Source organism: Puntigrus tetrazona, chromosome 4 (genome assembly GCF_018831695.1).
Source record: "Puntigrus tetrazona isolate hp1 chromosome 4, ASM1883169v1, whole genome shotgun sequence".
In the NCBI taxonomy this organism is placed as follows: Eukaryota; Metazoa; Chordata; class Actinopteri; order Cypriniformes; family Cyprinidae; genus Puntigrus; species Puntigrus tetrazona.
This window is the reverse complement of record NC_056702.1, coordinates 13,465,870-13,484,671: the sequence shown is the minus strand read 5'-3', so window position 1 is coordinate 13,484,671 and position 18,802 is coordinate 13,465,870. Positions and strand designations below refer to the sequence as shown.

Sequence of the window (18,802 nt, the reverse complement as noted above, 5' to 3'; positions counted from 1 at the left end):
TGAGTCTCAGGTAGTCAGAACATCAGACTGACGGCTGAATGTCTGAAATCTAAGGTAGAGTTCATTGGTCAATGTCCGCCAATGAGGCCGTTTGACCGACATGTGAACGGCCAAATCGCATAATCACATATTTCGAAGGGGTAAAATATGCATTTTTAAGTGGGGTTCCTACAGTAAAAATCACATTTCAGGGGCTAAATATAACAAAATATAAAGATGAATGGTGAATATTTGTCCTTTATTATTAGTACGCAAGTCACAAAAGTGGTCCCAAAAAAAGAAACGCGTAATTCCATTCAACAAATATAATTGCGATATAAAGCGAATTTTATTACACGATATATTCCATTCCTCGATTTATTCAATAATGTTCCACATCTGTAACTGAGGTTTTGTGCTTTGGAATAATAATATGTTTTGTACTAACGTGGGTGTTCGGGTTGGAGGTTTTGCAGCTTACACGGAGGTGAACGTTTATAATGGATTTTTTTCCCCTTTTAAAATCGTCCAAGTGTGATAAGACAGCGACGCAAATAAGTAGAAGCAATTTAAACACCCACATAACCATTCTAAAGTGCCTTTCCATTTGCATCTGGCAGCAATGTACATATATAACATGGTTATAGATGATTGTGGTTAGTTTTAAGTGCAATGTAGCTAGCACTGATGAATCATTTCTATTTTGTGAGCATGCAGTTTTGCGACTCAAAGGATCCAAGTCAGGCCATGAGTAAGAAAAATAAACAATGTTTGGCATCCTTTTGTGCAACTCTTCTGTGGGATCGTGCAACAGAAGGCAGATTGGATTTCCCCCCAAAATTACACAGTTTTTCTAAAATTATTTTAAGGGTCAAATTAAGGTTAGGTTAGTGTAGGCTAGAAACAAGCAGAACACACATGAAGTCTATGGACTGGAATCTAAACTAATCAAAAATTACGTTTTAGTATATTTACGGTAGGAAATTTACAAAATATCTTCACGAAACAAGATCTTTACTTAATGCCCTAATAATTAAAAGAAGAATTTAGACACACACTATGTATTTTTGCCTATCGCAAATGTCATGTTTGCTTTCAAACCAAATTTACGATTTCAACTGGTCTTAGCATGCGTTTTCATCGAACCGATCACAAGTGGGCGACGGGTGTAAACGGGGTGTAAACACTTTTGAGATTGTCCTGGCTGTTTGGCGACCTGAGCGTCTGCACTACAAAATCAATCCAGCTGTTTTCGCCTACTTCTGAAAGTTGTCAAAAGTGAATAAGGGCCTTAAATGAATATTTTAGTCCACCAAAACACAGTGTAGTGCATGGCGTTCATTACAGTATCATTTCTAATTACGCCCTTCTTTACTTTTCTCCCTTGAACGCATTGAGTTCTGTCTTTATGTGCCAATCGTACTACTCCTGCAGAGGTTTCTTCCAGGTCTAATCTTCTCAAAAACCATTACACATGCGAGGATTAGCATTATACCATGTTCTTTTGGGGCCAGGGCCTGGGGCCCGCTACTCGCTACCAGGGGCTTCAAGCTGAAAACATGAACTGAACAGTGCTTCAATGTGGTGCAGGACAGAAAAAAAGATGAAGCACGGTTCACACAGAAGTTGTGGTTGTGGTGCGTTTATTCTTCCGACTGCATCTTTAAAAAAATGCCGAGAAGAGAAACTGCATAGTCTGGTGGCCTCAAGGCATCACCACACCAAGATGCGTCCTAGTAGACAGGATGTGTGAGTGGAAAAGACACTTCCTCTGGCTTGCCAGGTTGCAGCAGAGGTCAGTTCATGTTCAGTACTTGTCCTAGAGCTGGGAAGATGTCCCGAAGTAGCTGTGGGTTCTCCGCATGTGTGGCGAATGGCAAAAGGTCACAACACAAATAATGCAGCTGTGTCAGCAGTCGCTCCTGACTTACGTAACCTACATACTGTACTTATTTTAAGAATGCGGAGTTAAATCAGATCCTTCAACACCCTAACCATCTCTCCTTCCATCCTAACATCTCAAATGTCATGCTTCAATGGCGCAAAGGAATGCAATATTCTCTGTGACAATCAGAGTAAGTTATGGTTTGGGGAAGTTCTACTTAAAAAGACTGAAGATACTTTTGGGCCAGTTTTACTAACAGCTCGCACCAGTGCAAACCATACTGTGAGCTTTTACTAAAAGACGTGCAGTGAAGCAAATAGCATTTTTTTGTGCCTGACCCTATTGAATATGAATTTGTAGGAGTTTCGCTTTTAGGATCAAAGGTTATGGGAAGAGTATATTCTGATGAATCACGTAATATCTGCGCTCATTAATTTACTGGTATTTCCGCCATTTAACGCCAAAGAAACTTTTCAAACAAAAAAGCTTTTCTTAAACCATCTCGAGCTTTAAATGGCTGCAATTATTGTTGCATGGAGGAGGCACAGTTGCAATTTTTTTCCACACATACTAATTTATTTCAAATGCCAGGAAAACACATTATCCAAACATATTGTTTGCCAAGCCATGCTATTTTTAATTCGCTTCAGGAAATAAAAAACCTTCAACTAGTTCATGCAATACCATGTCTATCCAAACCTTCCTTTTTTTTTGGCCTGAAGTTCTTTTCGACGTACTGTGACCTGTTAATTCCTTCAAATTTTCACGTCCATTGGTGCCGTTTTGAAATTGAACGCTTGTGTTAATTTGTCCGGTTCACTTTGTGTTTCAGCGTGACAAGAATGTCTGCGCCTGAGAGCTCTTTTTAGTTTGCTGCATACTTTTCCCCTTATTCATGCAAAGCATCACGCGGTGTAGGGGAGAAAAAAAGTGGATAGGCTTTGCAAATTTCCTTTGTCTATTTGTGGCCCGTCTCACAGTCGTCGTCCCTCGGGGGCCTTTTAGGACTACAATTTAGTCTGTTCTCCTAATGAGCTCTCTTATGAGTTCAATCAGGCACAGAAAACCAGAAACATTCAGTCTTTCCCGATGCATTTGTGTTACAACTATCCCCTGCGTTTACATCACAATGGCAGCAGTCAATTAGGTCAACAACACATGCAAATGAACAAGAATTGTTCACACTGTCTGACTTCCTGTTCAAATTACTGCAAGCAAAAGCTCTGCCAAACAGCTCAGTGACTGTGAAGATACACCAAATGTCCATTTTGAAACACAGAAGCTAGTACTTTTGTAATTTCTCCTGCTATAACCGGAACAGAATTACAGGACTTTTTCTGTAAATCTAGTAAGCTACAACTGTTTAGCTGAATGGCTAAGAGTAACTGCCATTGAAATGAACAGAAGTGGCGAAACAAATAAACAAAAAACAGACTTCACGACTTGTTTGAAGTGAAAGCACGGTTGCTTGCATCCAGCCGGCCGCGAAAAATGTTAACCATTAAAATACCGTTTTAGAAGAAAACCGTCTATGCTTTGCCTGGATACGAACCACTGAGCAATGAACACGCCGATCTAAATTCCAGCTATACAAAATCTATAACGTTTCAACAGAGGCCATAATAAAATGGCACTGCGCCAGCTATGCAATTAATGATGGCTCGCACTGAATTAAACATGAAACTCTGTTCGCGATTACTTTTAATAAAATGGACTTCCATCTGAAACAGCATATTACATTTTTTTTTTAAAAAACAGGGCCAAGCTGAACGATCTAACACTCCTTTTAGCCCTGGGGATTCCTGACCTTAAATCTCTGATAACACCGGCGCACACTCCACACAACAAGAACGTGGATTTGTTACCACCGTGGCGCACTCAAGGCCTACAGCAACATAACAAATGTTTAATTCATAACATAGTTGCTCATCGGTTCTATTTGCGAGGGCTAAAACGCCTTAAAAGCACGAATCAGTGACAAATACGGATCTATTTGGTTCGTAACATTCCGGCACCAAAGAGGCTTAGCTTTTTTGAGTTGCGTGTTCCCATGATTGCTTTCAGATCGATGCCATTGAGTAAAATTAGCTAGGTTCAGCGCAAAAAACTAGCACGGGGGGCGTCCTGCATGCACACCGAAACATCACCGATGTGTCCAGGTCCAATACCATTCCTTCAAAGTTTGTAGTGATCCCGAAGAACTAGGGCTAGAGCAGAAATGGGTCCGGAGGGCAGTTCTGCAGAGTTTATTTTCGTCCCTAACCACACACCTGCCTATGATTTTCTCGCAATCTAGTTGCAGAATCGCGACAGTGCCCCACTAACCTGACAAGTCTCCAAACAAGCAAGATTTGATTACAATATAGCATTCCCCCTCCTCTGTGAACAGACAGGCAAAGACTAATGTTGCTATTGTGTTGTTATAAAGTTTAATTTCGCATTTTACCACGTCGAGTTGTCTTTAAATGTATATGCATTTAAAAACTTCGTACGGGAGTAACACAGGACTGTCTTAAACTACTAGGCCACATCATCCTCCAGCCTTTGGCAACTAATCTGGCAATTATATGGCGTCCCCAGGGTGAACCGTTATAATTCAGTCTTTGTCAGGCCGACGGAGGTAAAAGGATGCTATAATGAGACTCATCTAGGGAGCCCTCATAAAGACCTAGATCCAGCTCAGCTGTAATGCACAGTAGAAATTCACCGCATGACGAAATTTACTCTGCAAATTGTTACAAAGATAAACTAGGCATCGTACGCTAAGCAAGCAAAATGAGTATGTGCTCTTTATACACCACTGATTTATCTCTGACTTCCCAAAATCTGCAGACTGGCTCTGAATGGGTGGTTTAAACAGGCTTTAAGATGCGCTTGCTGGAAATTCATATGCAAAATTTCGATTTTCATGTGATAAACGAATTCCAGCTTTCTAGATTTGTTGCCTCGTCTAGTGGTCAACCGATATATCGGCCAGTATTTGACATTTTTTAGATGTCTGCATTAGACTATACGTTTTTTTGTTTTGGTTGATGTGCTTGAGGCGGGACTTTTATTACGGTGGCGCTCTCGTTATCCTTGTTCGCTGCCATCATTTAACGATTCTGTTTAATATAGATAGATGTCTGTCTAATGATCAGATAGAACTGCTAAACCAAAAATTTAAACGCGTACAAAAAGTATAACGATAGCTTTTATATTATTAGTAATAGAAAGGCAAATATTACAATACTCTGCTGTTAGCATTCAGCAAATACAAATTTATGCAATTTAATAAACAGTTATTTTAACAAATAGTGCTTCTTATGATTCGCAATGCACATAAATCACTGAATGGTCAATGAAAGTCTGTACCCAGTGGTCAACCAATCAGAACAGAGCTCATTTGCATACAGAATTTTTGTTGGAAGAAAATTTTGCTAATATTATAACTGACAAAAATAGAACGTGGCCTTTTTAAAATGTAAAAATATGCAATGCTGATGAGGAAAGCTATGTGGTTGCTAAGTCGTTCTGACCTTTTTAGCTGGATGAGCGAAAACATTAGGGCCTTACTCTGTTGTTACTATGGTGTTGCTAGGCAGTTTTAGAGTGGTCTTGGTAAAATCTTGAACACTGAGAGGAGCTAGTTTAAATAACTAACGCTAACACACTGTATATCGCTATAAAGGTTAGTGCATTTCAAATTTGATGAGAATTTAAACGCAGAAGATTTTTTGTAATTAGTAGGCTTACGTTTTATTTACCCAATAAAGAAACGACCAGGAATATATCAATCAAAGCAAAAAGCAGACAGCACTGGCAAACAAATTCATCTGGTCGTTAAGTGAGATCAATGGGAGCAGATGCTGGCGATTCACACATCGCCATTCATCTTTGAACATTATGTCTGCCACTGACAGGTGCATTTGGGCGTACTTTCTCTTTCTGGCCCCCATTTGCCTTCTGCCTCCATTATCTCCCCTTGTTTCAAGCATGTGCAGCTTCTGGCACTCAGCACAGGGAATTCTCCAGAGTGTCCCGGGTCACAGAGGTCATTCAGAAACGACCCATTATATCCATTTGTCCTGATTGAACGGACTACAAAGAATTTCTTTCTCTCTCTCTCTCTCTCTCTGTACTTGAAGCGCTCGTGAAAGTGCATATTCTTTTATGCACTACTAATCAACTCTGACCACACTAGCTTGTTGTTCTCCGCTGGACTGAAGACATTAAGTCATTCTTGATTGCAGACAAAGGACAGATTGCTGAGGGATTTGGAACAGCAAAGATCCTTGCACGCTGAATCAGAAATTTCGAAGTCAAATCGTTGGGAAACTGAATCTCGCCAAGAATTACGCCTTGATCCTAATTAATAAAAGTTCAATTCGGTACAAACTAAGTTCTTGACCCTTAATAATTGCGCTAAAAGATTACAATTAAGTGCAAGCTAAGAGCAATTTACGTTGCATTGATCCCTTGTTCCGTAGAAACGCAAACAACGCTGTCAGTTGCTTTGATCCAGAAGCAAGGCACACTTGGTGAATGCTATGGCATTGGTGGAACGGACACTTTTTGATATACCTATCATTACCAAAAGCGCGCCATCCGTATAATTTAAGTTGATAAGTATGATTTCAACGTTTAATGTCTCTGCCGGCCTTTTTACCCAATGATTCGCGCCATAATTAGTGGCATTTCGCTGTAATTAGCGGCGTTTGCTAAGTCGCTTATTTCTCTCGTCACTCGAACGAATGCGTGAATGATGCCTTAAATATCTGGCGTCTCAGCACAATTAATATTTTTTGTTCAGTGCTATTCCCTTGGCGATATTGAGACAGTTCCTCGAGTATCATAAATACAGTCTTTGCGCCGCAATAGATTTTAAAAACAGGAGGTGCGTGTGCATCCTCAGCGCGTTTAATAGCGAACACATACGGCCAGTGACTTCAGCGTCTCCTCTAGCGGTTTCACCTTTCTCTTTCTAAGCTGCGCTTTCGTCTTAAGCCCCAAACATGTACATTTTCTCTCTTTCTCTGTGGCGCTCACTCACCCACTCACTCTCTCTCTCTCTCTCTCTCTCTCTCTATCTGTCTCTCTGCGCAGAGAAAAAAAAATGACCTTATTTGGCAGGCAACAAATCACAGCCAATATATCTGCCAAAGGAATGGCTTTTATGTCGGAGAAGGAACAGCAAGTGCACGAATGTGGTTAGAATCCGACCTTCTCATGCCAGCCCTCACAGGAATCAATCCACTTTAAAGCATCAGCAAATGCTGCAGGGAGAAGTAAATCAAATAATTAAATCTGGACCCCACTCTACTGAATCAATGCTTGCCTCTGAGGGAAATATCCATCTCAGTACAGTGTTTTTTAAAAAAAAAAAAAACGGTGTTTTGGGTTACTTAAATATTATAAAAAAACAATTTACTTAAGTTCTGAAGTTTATTTTTTATTTATAAATATGTCGATAATCTTTAGAATCAAAAACAGTAAAGTTTAGGTATTGGTAGGGTTAGGGATGTAGAATAAGGCATTAATATGTTTTTAATTAGCAATAATAAATGGCTAGTATTATGCATGCTAATAAGCAACTATTAGGTGTATCCGTATTTTTGTTTACATAATATATGCGTGTGTACTGTGTATGCTATTATGTATATATAAATATATTTATATATATATTTAAGGCATGTATATATTTAAGAAAAATGTTATGTTGATATATATATATATATATATATATATATATATATATACATATATATATATATGTAAAATATATATATGTGAAATATAACTATGAATAAATTTAAATATTTTTAAAATATTTACTGTGTATTTATACCTTCATAATAGTTTTTTTTTTGTTCTTCTCCTTTTTTTAAATTCACACCTATTGCTACAAATTCACCAAATCTAAAGTAGCCTGGCGTGGCCACCATTTGCCTCATCTTCTTCGCATAGAGCTGATCCGGTGGTTGATTGTGGGATGTGGGTCGGGGATGTTTTCAGCTTCCACGAATAGTGTACAGGCCCTAACATGTTGATTGTCGTGGATGGCACAACAACGGGTCTCAGGATCGCGTCACGATGTCTCGGTGCATTCAAAATGCACGTCAATAAAATTCACTTGCACCACTATCCACAACACTGACATGAGCAAATCTTATCACGGAAATGATCAAAATATGCTAGTAAACATGCACAATGCAATTTGCAACGTGATGAAAATTTGTTTAGGGTTGCCAGGTCTGCAAAAAAAAACTATTTGCGCAGACTTGGCAACACTGTGGTAAGCGTTTGCATTCCATTCAGAGGAAATGCATGACAGGATTTTCCTTTTGTCGCATGCATGTTGCATGTACGTGACCTTTTTGTGTTTGGAAGATCGGGGGAAGGTAAGCTGAGGAATATTTATAGGCCTCGTTAGACAGATCCGGTTAGACTTTCGCAGACATTCATATTCACCCGGCGAGATTTCCTACAACACAGGACTGCATTTATGCACCGTCACGGCCTCTCGCGAACAAACAGCATGCATAATTGCAAATATTTGTGCCGCCGCATGCACAAACATCCTTCTGTCTCCAACGCACGCACTTCAGGCGTTCTCCGTCTATCTCCGCTCTGTTTTTTTGTATCGACGAGGTGCTAGTTAGTGGCGTTTTAGGCCGGCCGCGGTGTGCCAGAGAGAAAATAACATTTAGGCACGCTGCCATCAATAACACAAAACCGCTGACCGTGTGTAACGCAATATTGCACCGTTTAGTACAGGAACAGCCCGTGTCCTCTTTAAAATCACAGCTACTGATTTTTTTAAAGAGGCTTAGAGAAGTGTGTAAAGGATTCTTTTAGTTTTGCCTTCAATTAGAAAACTCTCGGGGGAAATCCAAAAGAATAGTTCGTCTCTAAAACACCAGAATAGGGTTTCAGTGATGTCTGTATATTAGCGCAGGGCATTACTTATGACCCTTTCAGAGCGGCTGATATCATAACTGGATGGAAATAAATGATTCATTATATGTTAGGTGTCTTGAAAGAAACCCGGCACTGATACGCCGTCAGCTTCAGCATCATCCAGTTATGAATTAGAAACGACATTAAATTATAACGACATACTTTATATTATTACTGACCGATACGTTTCAAATGAAGAAACTGATTAAATTACGAATGAGGAAGTATATTAAAATATCTATTCAAAAACTGATGAAAAAAAAGGTGAATTTTCTGCAGTCTTCGGTGTCACATGATTTAGTGCTCAAGTACAGTTTGTAGCTGCTGAATATTTTTTTTTATTTTATCATATCTTTTTCTAGAATTTTTTTTTTAACAATGTATGCACAGTTAAAAGTGAAGCTTTTTCACTTTTTTTTAGTCTAGAAAGATGATTCTTAATAGCTTTTACTGTCACTTTTGATCAAGTTAATGCATATGTGGCATATAAATGAAAATGCTGTGCAAATTTTAAGTGGTAATGTATAATGAGTGTACTAAATAATATAAATATTTCAGGATTTCATCAGCCAATCAGTGCCTACCTCACTCTAGTCAACCCTCCTCCGCCGTATCCATTATAGTCCCATAGCCTTATCCTGGAGACAAATATTTGACATTTAAAGGCAGATAAGTTATCTATTCTATGAATATTATTTGTGTAATTTATGTAGCTCATTACAAATATCGCTTACTTTGACCTGGTCTACTTTAAAGTGCCACTATTATGGATTATTAAGGTTCATATTTTGGTTTTGGGAGTCCCCAACAACTTTTGTTGACATGTGACATGTACATTAAACTGCTACGTTAAATCAAAGATAACACAGGGGTTTGGATTTGTTTTCCCTACATAATAAAAACATGTTGTGTTTACTTGCGTTATCTTTTAAATACCACGGCTTTGGAGCCCAAACCAACGCGATCTCACTGTGGCCAATGTGTTCTCAAACCGACGGCACCATCACCATCGGCGACCGACGGCTACTTACCAAGTAAGACGTGAAGATCGTCAACGCCGCCCTGGAGGACTACCTCGATTGAGCCAAGCGGTTCGTTCATCTTTGGAACACAAATTAAGACATTTTTGATGAAACCGAAGAGCCGTCTGACCCTCCATAGACGGGAACACAACTGAGATGTTCCCAGACTTAATAAATACAGTCCATGCGACATCAGTGGCTCAACTTCGGTTTTGCAACGCTAAGAGAATTAAACAAGGAAAACAAATATAGCCTCATTTACTCAATCATTGTTCTCCCTTGAGTAACGTCTTCCGCCATTCTAAATCACAGCGCATACCCACGCTTTCTCCTAACCGGAAAACAAATACTTTCGTGCGCACGCTTTCCCCCTGAACGTAAACAATGCTGATTACATCAAAAACACTCGTAAGTACTCTCCACAATGGCGGAAGACGTAACTCTGGGGAAAAGAATGGTTGAGTAAATGAGGTTATGTTTGTTTTCTATGTTTAATTCTCTTAGCGTTGCAAAAGCTAATTGAGCCACTGATGTCACGTGGACTGTATTTATTATGTCTGGGCCTGGGAACATTTCAGTTGTGTTTTTGTCCAGTTCAGCTCCAGCCCTACTAAAAGCTCATCTAGTAATATTTCTTGATTAGCTTGTTCTGGTTTGTTCGATTAGGGTTTGTCATATTACTAAGTAGGCCGCTATCGCCTCCTATACTCTCATTCACTAGTCCCTACACTAGTCCGCTCGTTCAGTTCGCTCGACGTAGGGAATAAAACGAGGGAGTGAATTCGGACACTGAGTGCACCGGAAGTACTGGTACGTGTTGCCATATTTTGTTTGCCTCTTGTGACCGTTTGAATCAGGTAGCTTCAGTAATACGATTAAAGGATTTATATTGAATTCTGTCATGGAAATGATGTATAAACCGTAATTAAACTAATTAATAAGCTGTGTTTAATGAATGCGTACCCGTGTTACGCGCTGTATTACGCGACAAGTGCTTTTTTTGTGCAAAATTAATGGATGGTTTAGCCGCGGGCGCCATCTTCTGGCAAGATGCGGCGATTTATTCGGTGTTTTTGTTGTTGTTGTTGTTGTTTTGGGACCAAATATATTTTAAATATATGTGAAATATATGATGTATCTATATCGCTCAATAAAATACAGTTTTAAAATATATTACATATGTGTTTAAAATAAATTAAGAAAATAAATTTCCAACCTTACAGTTGAATGCGTATGTAGACCACGTATCCGTTATGTACAATGCATTATTATATCGTAAGCTTAAAAATTAAATGCTAATATTTACTTTTTTTTTCAAACTTAATCGGCAGGCTTTTATTTTGGCGGGTTGTTGGCGCTACAGACCGACGCGTCCCGCGCGAGCGCTTGTGCTCTCGTGAATTTATATTAAGGTCTGTTTGCAGTTTCAAATGATAAAAATTATTATATAAAAAAAATATTTTAAATGTAAATGTTTAGTACCATGTCTGTGTAATTGTCTCGCTGTAAACGCTGACTCTCCTGCTTTTTTGCAACCACGATGCGCGCGCATCCCGGATGTTCACAAACGTTTTAAATGGCCGTTCGCGTGAAAACGAGGCTATGTTTCGGATACAGACAAGTCTGTTGCTTGAGTAAACGGCACACAAACTACCGTGGACCATAAACCTACCGAAAATGAAAATTACCTCATATTTTGTGGCCTTTCTAAACGGCCAGAGAGCAAGAAAACGCACAGAGACGTATATATCCTTACGGCAAAGTTTATTTCCAAATACGATGGTTTAAATAGACGTCTTCAGAGGGGAGTTTTACCCTAGGCAATGAATCAAAAGATTGCACATGTCGCATACATGCCAAAAGATAAGATAGAGATATCAAAAGGAAGTTAAGAACATATAAGGAACGCTTTTGGACACAGAAAAACACTTGTTAAGCGTCAAAAGTGTAGCGTATGACAACACCCATGACCGACTGAACTCGTCCAAGACACGTGCGTCTGTGACAGGACGGTACAGGACAGCGAGGAAAGACAAGATTGAACGTACGCAGAAAAAGGGAGGAAAGCATCCATGCGGGAACGCAATAAACTCTGACTCGACGCGTGAGGCAAGCAGCATTTCTAACACAAGCTCAGAAGAGAATAGAGAAACAACGATAAAGCAATACTGAACGCAGCTAACCGATTAAAAGGTCAGAGGCCAGCTAAGACGTCGGAACTTGACCCTATCGCGAACCCGTATACAGCCGTTTACAAAAGTTCAGACAAAAGATTTGAAAAAAAGCTAGCTATAAAATTATAAACGCCATCGATTTGCGCTTCACGACGGACACATCCGATTTACGGCGCTTCACCGGCATCATCCAAGCTTGAACGTGAGAGGGAGCGGGAAAAACGGGCTCGGGTGGAAACTAATAGAAACTTGCAAGCGCACGCGATCTAAATAGTGTCGAATCAAAGCGTTAAGTCAGCCACTTTGGAGCGAGGGTTTCCGCCTTTTTGCAGGCTTATCACCAAACACAAAGTTGTTGAGTGCGTTTTTGATTCGCATAACAAAAAGGTCATCAGATGCCCGTGTGGAAAATGTGATTTTTTTTTTTTTCATGATTCAGCCGGATATACCGCATTCCATCAGCAGGTCTCGGACGATTGCTAAGAAATGGCAGATAACCATTAAAAGTGAATTTTGGAGATTTTTATATTTCATCCTGTGCTCCGCGAGGGCCGCTCGCGATCCTCAATGCAGTGAAACGGTTGGAAACAACTTTAAAAATAACCGAACCTTTTTCTACATTCGAACACGTTTAGTTGAATTTTCAGCAGCCGCGTGACATCTGCCGAGTTAACGTGTCCTCGTTGAATAAAAATATCGCTTTCTTCGATTAACTTGCTGACGTTCCCAACGTTATATATATATATATATATATATATATATATATATATATATATATATATATATATATATAACGCGCCAGGACATGAAAAGATGAGTTCGTATATATATATATATATATATATATATATATATATATATATATATATATATATATATATATATATATATATATATCAGAGACTCTACACAGTGGTATTAAAACTAAATAAAGATTTAGCGAAAACGTGGTATTTTTATGCTTTAGTAGAGTCAAAATCCTACGTACAGCACCTTTAAACTGTTTTCGCACTCGCATTCTTTTTTTTTTTTTTTTTTTTTTTTAAGCGTTTTTCATCGAGAAAACCTTAAAAGGAAATAAAAAGGCAACAAAACCGTCATTTGAAGTGAAATGAAAAGCCTTGGCAGGTCCCTGCCGTCATTCTTTCCCAGACGCCGAAAATCACTTAACCATCGATTCAAGACTTTAAGTGATATGGATGCGTCGCTGCCAGAAACCTGGATAAATATCGCTTTTAATTTCATCTTCATTCATTCATCTTCATCTTCAACCTCGAATAGCGGAGTACGTTTTAGCGCATGCATCTCAGAGACGTCCTTCGCGTATTAGTCTGCAGCTTGGTTTTTTTTTTTTTTTATCGTTTCGTGACTTAACTGACGACAGAACCACGTCGCGTGCGGTTTCTTGTTAGCTTTGGACAGGGAAGTGTGTTTTTAACCGACGTATAGCCAACAAGATCCCATCGCACTCGCTCCTGCGCGTAGGACACGCCTCCGGGTCTGTTCCGCTTCTTAAAAGACGCGCTTCTTGCGCTGAAGGCGAGACGAATGACTGCAGGGGAGTTTTAGTGTCGCCGCTGCTGCCATCTGGCGGCCAGTCGAGGAAGTACGTGCAGCAGGCTGGCGTATATTATTATTTTTATACCCGCATTAATTTCAATTCATTATTAATTAAACCGCTTTGTTCCCAGTTACTTTGTCCGACTTCATAAAATATTTTAATAAAATATTTTGCAAACAATTTGGGCTACGCGTCAGAAATAAAACGCGAGACATAAAATTAATAAATGGAAAAAAACGGCCCATTTATATGCATTCAAAAGGTTTTAGTTTTGCACATTCACATTAAGACTATCAAGTGGCTGGCTGTTATTATACAGAAAATTCAGATGCCGCTTTTTTCCCCTCAATATTTCAGTATTGTGAAATTATTTTTCTAATGTGCTTTGAATGTTTGAATCACCTTGAATAACTCACACTGTTTTTTTTAATTAAATTGTGATCTTGTTAAACACATTTGCGTATTAAAAACATTTAATTTAATTTAGTATAGCCCTTAGTTGGGCTATAATGCGTTTTTTCACACAAATGTATATTTACTTGAACTACTTTTATTTCTATTATTATTATTATTATTATTATTATTATATATTTCTATAATATTGTAAAACGTTGTTCATGTTAGAAAACATTTTTAAATAAATCACTCGTGCTCCCATTAGTCTGTTTTTTTTTTAATGCGCAATCTGCCCTACTGATGGCGCCAGTGCCTAAAAAAAAAAAAAAAACTAAGCCTACTTGAAGTAAATTATTTGTACTGCTATATTAAAGTATTTTCTTTGTACAATTTACATTTTTATATTTCTTCATCGTGGGCTAAATAACTAGTCAAAGAGTGTAGTTATTCGTAAAAAAAAAAAAAAAAAAAAAAAAAAACGCTGTGTATTTGAATATATGCAGGTGCTTACGATAAAATGAAACCGAAAGAATATAGGCCGTGTGTCATTTATGAACATGGCCTCGAACTGTCAAGAGGATTCGGGTGAGTTTAATAGCCTATATCCTGTCGTCAAATGCAAAATTGGCTCAAACACAGCATGCGAGTTGTCTGTAAGCCTACTTAGCCTAAGAAGAAAAGACCGCGTGCTCGGGAAGTGGCGTGGTGATCTTTGTTTCGGTCAGCGCTCTCTAGGTTGAAGCGTCAGCCTTTGTTTCTCGATGTCAGCACTCTGAAGACCGCTTGTTTTACTAATGTGAATATTTCACGGGGAATGCTTGCTTCGAAGAGTGTTTTTAACGGGTCGGGGGCATGTTGTCGCAACGCTAACCGGCGCCCGGGTCGCATACGAACCCCTTTAAAAGTCGATAAGTGAAGTTACTCCGCCCTAGCCAACGCTGCATACGTTTTCGTTTTCTTCAGACCGTGTAACTAATTCCCATTGCCCTCATATTTCGTTCTTCCCAGACGAAGGCAGCTACCAACTATCTAATGAGAGTTCCTTAGAGTTTAGCGACACAGACTCCGAGGCAGAAAACGATTCTGGATCTGGCGTCGAAGATGATGGAGGAATATCTATCGAGGTACACCTTTTGATTCAAAGTGAATGCAGCTGGAGCTCAGTAGTCGATCATTTTTATTTATATAGCGCTTTTAACAGCACGGCTTGCTTGCACGGTATAAAGCAGAAGAATGCAGTGATAGGGATGTATAATGAGATTGATAAGTTTGTTATTAAATGCAGAGACTGTTTCTGTAATCAATTGGACGGTAGTCGCTAGAAGTTAAGCAAGCCAGAGGCGACAGCGGCAAGGAACCCAAACCCCATCCATACAGAATGGTGGAAAAGAAACCTTGGGAGAAACCAGACCAGTTCTCCTCTGGCCGGACGCCCAGCACTTAACCTCCAGTTCAATTTTAAACCCTGCCGTGTCAGATAGCGTAAATGACTTAGTGTGTGTGTGTGTGTGTGCATCAGGATCCGGTGATCTGTCCACGGGGGCGCATCTAGGTGTTCTGGTCTCCGATGAACATAATCTTACTCGGTTGCGCTTTGTGTTCAAGCAGAACGTCTGTACGTATTACAACCGCGGCAAGTGTCGTTACGGAGATGAGTGTAAGAACGTGCACATATGCAAGGACTTCCTCAAGGGTTCGTGCAAGTTCGGTGCCGGATGTCGTCTGAACCACAACAGTCGGAGTTCAGGACGGGGCAGATCCTCATCTGAGGGTATGTGTGAACAGGAGCCCGAAAGCACCCGTGACTTACACATGCACTAAACTCAATAAAAAGTGAACGCATCCGTTTCCACCAAACAATTCAATCCCATCTACAAATTAAGTATTTGCGATCCTAGCTAGCTCTAGGACGCGCTTCGTGCGATTCATCCCGAAACCTGTTTTTTATTGTTAAATTGGGATTTTAATATAATGTGTGTCATTTTATTTCAAAGAGCAGTTTTTTTTAATGCATCAGCATTAATTTAGTACAGTGTGTGTGTATAGTATATGACATATTTCAAATTGTCTGGTAGTTTTTCTAGTAGTCGATACGTATAATTAAAAATGACGTATAATGCATATATAGAGCATGGCCTATATATATATATATATATATACTCATCATGTGTTTGATTGTTGAACAAATTAGTCCACCTAATCGTTTTTTTTTTCCAATCACACACAGATGAAATATTTGAGGGGCCCTACAGATGGCAGATGAATTTTCAAAAGGGCTGGAAAAACATTTGCAACGATCACATTCTGGAAGCCCAGTATTCACTCCCCAACACTAAAGGAATCAAGCTCTACAACACCCAAGCTGGGTACGCGCGAAACGCTTTTGTTAAAGGTGAATTATTCAACCCAACGAACTTGCCGCCTGCTTTTATTTGGCTCTTTCTCGTTTGCATCGCAGGGCTGTATCGATCGATTTCACTAAAATGAGAGTTCTTCAGAAAACCAATATTAAGGTGCGTCGTCTGAGCGCGGGGGATACAGAATGGCTGTGGTATTACAGGGGTGACCACTGCTGGTGTCGGTACGGAGGCCAGGTGGGTTTTAAATTAAAGCCGTAATAAAAATGTTGGGTTTTTATGGTTTTTAATTCAAATAAGTACCGCGTGAAGGGCTGCTTTTATCACGCATCAACGTCTAACGTCATCTTAGTGGATCAAAAAAAGTTAGTTCTAAGACGAGAACTTCAAACGTTGACCGCATAAGTGATCTTATGCACTAGTGAGCTTGATTATGTTGGTTGACTATCTGCATCTACAGGGCAAAGCCAGTGCAGTTCAGAGCTCCCAGCTGGAGACGGCGTATCAAAACGACCGCCATGGTTCATTCAAGATCGCCATCGACTCTACTCAGTACGAGATTAGCTTTAAAGGTCTGTTTTGCTTTCTCCCGCACGCATCCGTCTCCTTTTTAAATAGCGTTTCTATAAACGGGAAAGATCGCAATCTTCAACGCGTTTGTTCTTCCAGAAATGTGTCAGAGAAATTTATCGACGGGCAATAAGAGGCGGGTTAGACGCCGCCCTAAATATGAACCACCTCAAAATGGAGGGTAAATATGAATACATATATTTATTTGAATGGGTGGATGGATGGATAGAAGTACACATAACCAGCACTTCTAAGAGTGTCATGTGTTCACTAAGCAGGTTACTTGGAATAACCTCTCAAATAAGAACCCTTTTGAGCCCTTCGACTCCAAAGTGGCAGTTTGAAGGGAGCAATCGGTGGTACACCTTCAAGAAGAAGGTAAACCATTTCTTTATTTATTTTAGGCCTTTGAATGCATATTTACTGTACATTTGCAGTTACTTAGGGGTTACTTAGGCTTGTTTTTCTCATTTCGGCAAAACAGTTCAAACTATTAAACGTAAGGATTAAGTTAGTAAATTCCTCACACTGACCACTGTATTTATGGCCTCAGAAAGATTAAAATCATTGTCACTGATCTTGATCTTGTTTTTCAGCAGGGAGGCTGTTCAGTCTCGAGTGCCGACATTGAAAACTGTTACCAGCAAAATCCGACAACCATGAGTTTCACTGTGAATGGCGACGGTTACGTTCTGGATTTTGCAAGTATGTCGGAAATAAAAAAACGTGAAAAACGTCTCACAGCAGCTTGCGCATGTTTTACAAGGTGGCTAATTCGCACGACCTCACTCGTACGAATCCGTGCGAGGTTTTTTTTGCGCGTTGCCAATTGATACGAATTTGCACGAACGACCCACACCTAACCCCCGCCCCTAAACAATACCCGTCACTGGGCTTTTAGACGGGTTGCGCAAAATCGTGCGATACAAATACAAATTACAGCCACTTCGTAAAACGCGTACGAATCGGCTCGTGAGATAACGTTGACCTTTGGGTTGATGAACACGGCCGTCTTGAATCGAACTTTTAAAATGCATTTTGAAAATGACGAGTCGGATGTGATGAACAGATGCTGTTTTGTCTCTTTCTTTTCTTTCAGAGTTGAGTCAGGTTAACCTCAGAACAAAGGCCGAACGCAAGGTCAGGCGTGTGTGAAGTAATAAGGAAGACGTCAGGTCGTCCTCGAGATCCAAACCAGCAAATAAGAGTCGAATTTTGGGTGGAAGTAGACAAAACGTTAAGTGATTTTTGACCCACATGGATGTTAGCGAATATGATTTTGAATGTTTAATCATCCTGAATTACTGTATTGTTTGGAAAACTGTGTGTGGAAAATAGAATTTATTCAGGTATTTTGTCGTATATTAATTTAAAATCCTCTTTTGACGTGACCTAAAGCATATGTTTTGCTTTCCGTTTATTTTCACAGAATTATGCTTTAAAATGCTATCACTTTTTTTGTTATTCTGTAAATAGTAGGCGATGGGCCATAACAATACAAGCATTACACTGCTTTACTTTTTTTTCTTTTTTTTTTTTTTTTTTTTTTTTTTACCATAATTTACAATGAAGTGCCTGATGTCGAAAACTGCCTGACGACCAACGTTTACGCGCTGCTTGTGAAACCTTGTTCAGTTTCATTTTTCATCTGTAGGGTATAACCTGCACAAAAGATTAAAAAAGAAAAAGATCAGGCGTATGCACAATAATGCTGTGTGAATGATGTGTAATGTGCAATAAAACCTACAATGTTATGCAATATACACTGCAGCATGTTTACATTGGGGATCAACAAAATGCGCAATCAATCAGTGTTGCATCAAATGACTAAATTATGATTAAAATATATCTATATATTTGGATGATCCTATTTTCACAATGAGTTTTAATTACAAACTGAAGGGTGCTACCACTTGAGG

General features: G+C 39.4%; 1 protein-coding gene across 4 annotated transcripts; it reads left to right on the top strand.

Moving 5' to 3' along the window:
• The first annotated feature begins 14,322 nt into the window (after positions 1-14,322).
• si:ch211-244b2.4 (uncharacterized protein LOC541512 homolog) lies at positions 14,323-18,644 on the top strand. Of its 4 annotated transcripts, none has more exons than XM_043237134.1 (10): positions 14,323-14,541; positions 14,965-15,080; positions 15,562-15,727; positions 16,184-16,322; positions 16,415-16,550; positions 16,774-16,885; positions 16,983-17,064; positions 17,162-17,261; positions 17,483-17,588; positions 17,983-18,644. In XM_043237134.1, the coding sequence occupies exons 1-10, from the start codon at positions 14,508-14,510 to the stop codon at positions 18,036-18,038; spliced, it is 1,047 nt and encodes a 348-aa protein (XP_043093069.1). In that variant the 5' UTR covers positions 14,323-14,507; the 3' UTR covers positions 18,039-18,644. The 4 variants fall into 4 exon arrangements, with proteins under 4 accessions (XP_043093069.1, XP_043093071.1, XP_043093068.1 ...); XM_043237136.1 differs by having other exon boundaries at positions 14,343-14,541; positions 16,780-16,885; positions 17,480-17,588; XM_043237133.1 differs by having other exon boundaries at positions 14,347-14,541; positions 17,480-17,588.
• Positions 18,645-18,802: the final 158 nt, after the last annotated feature.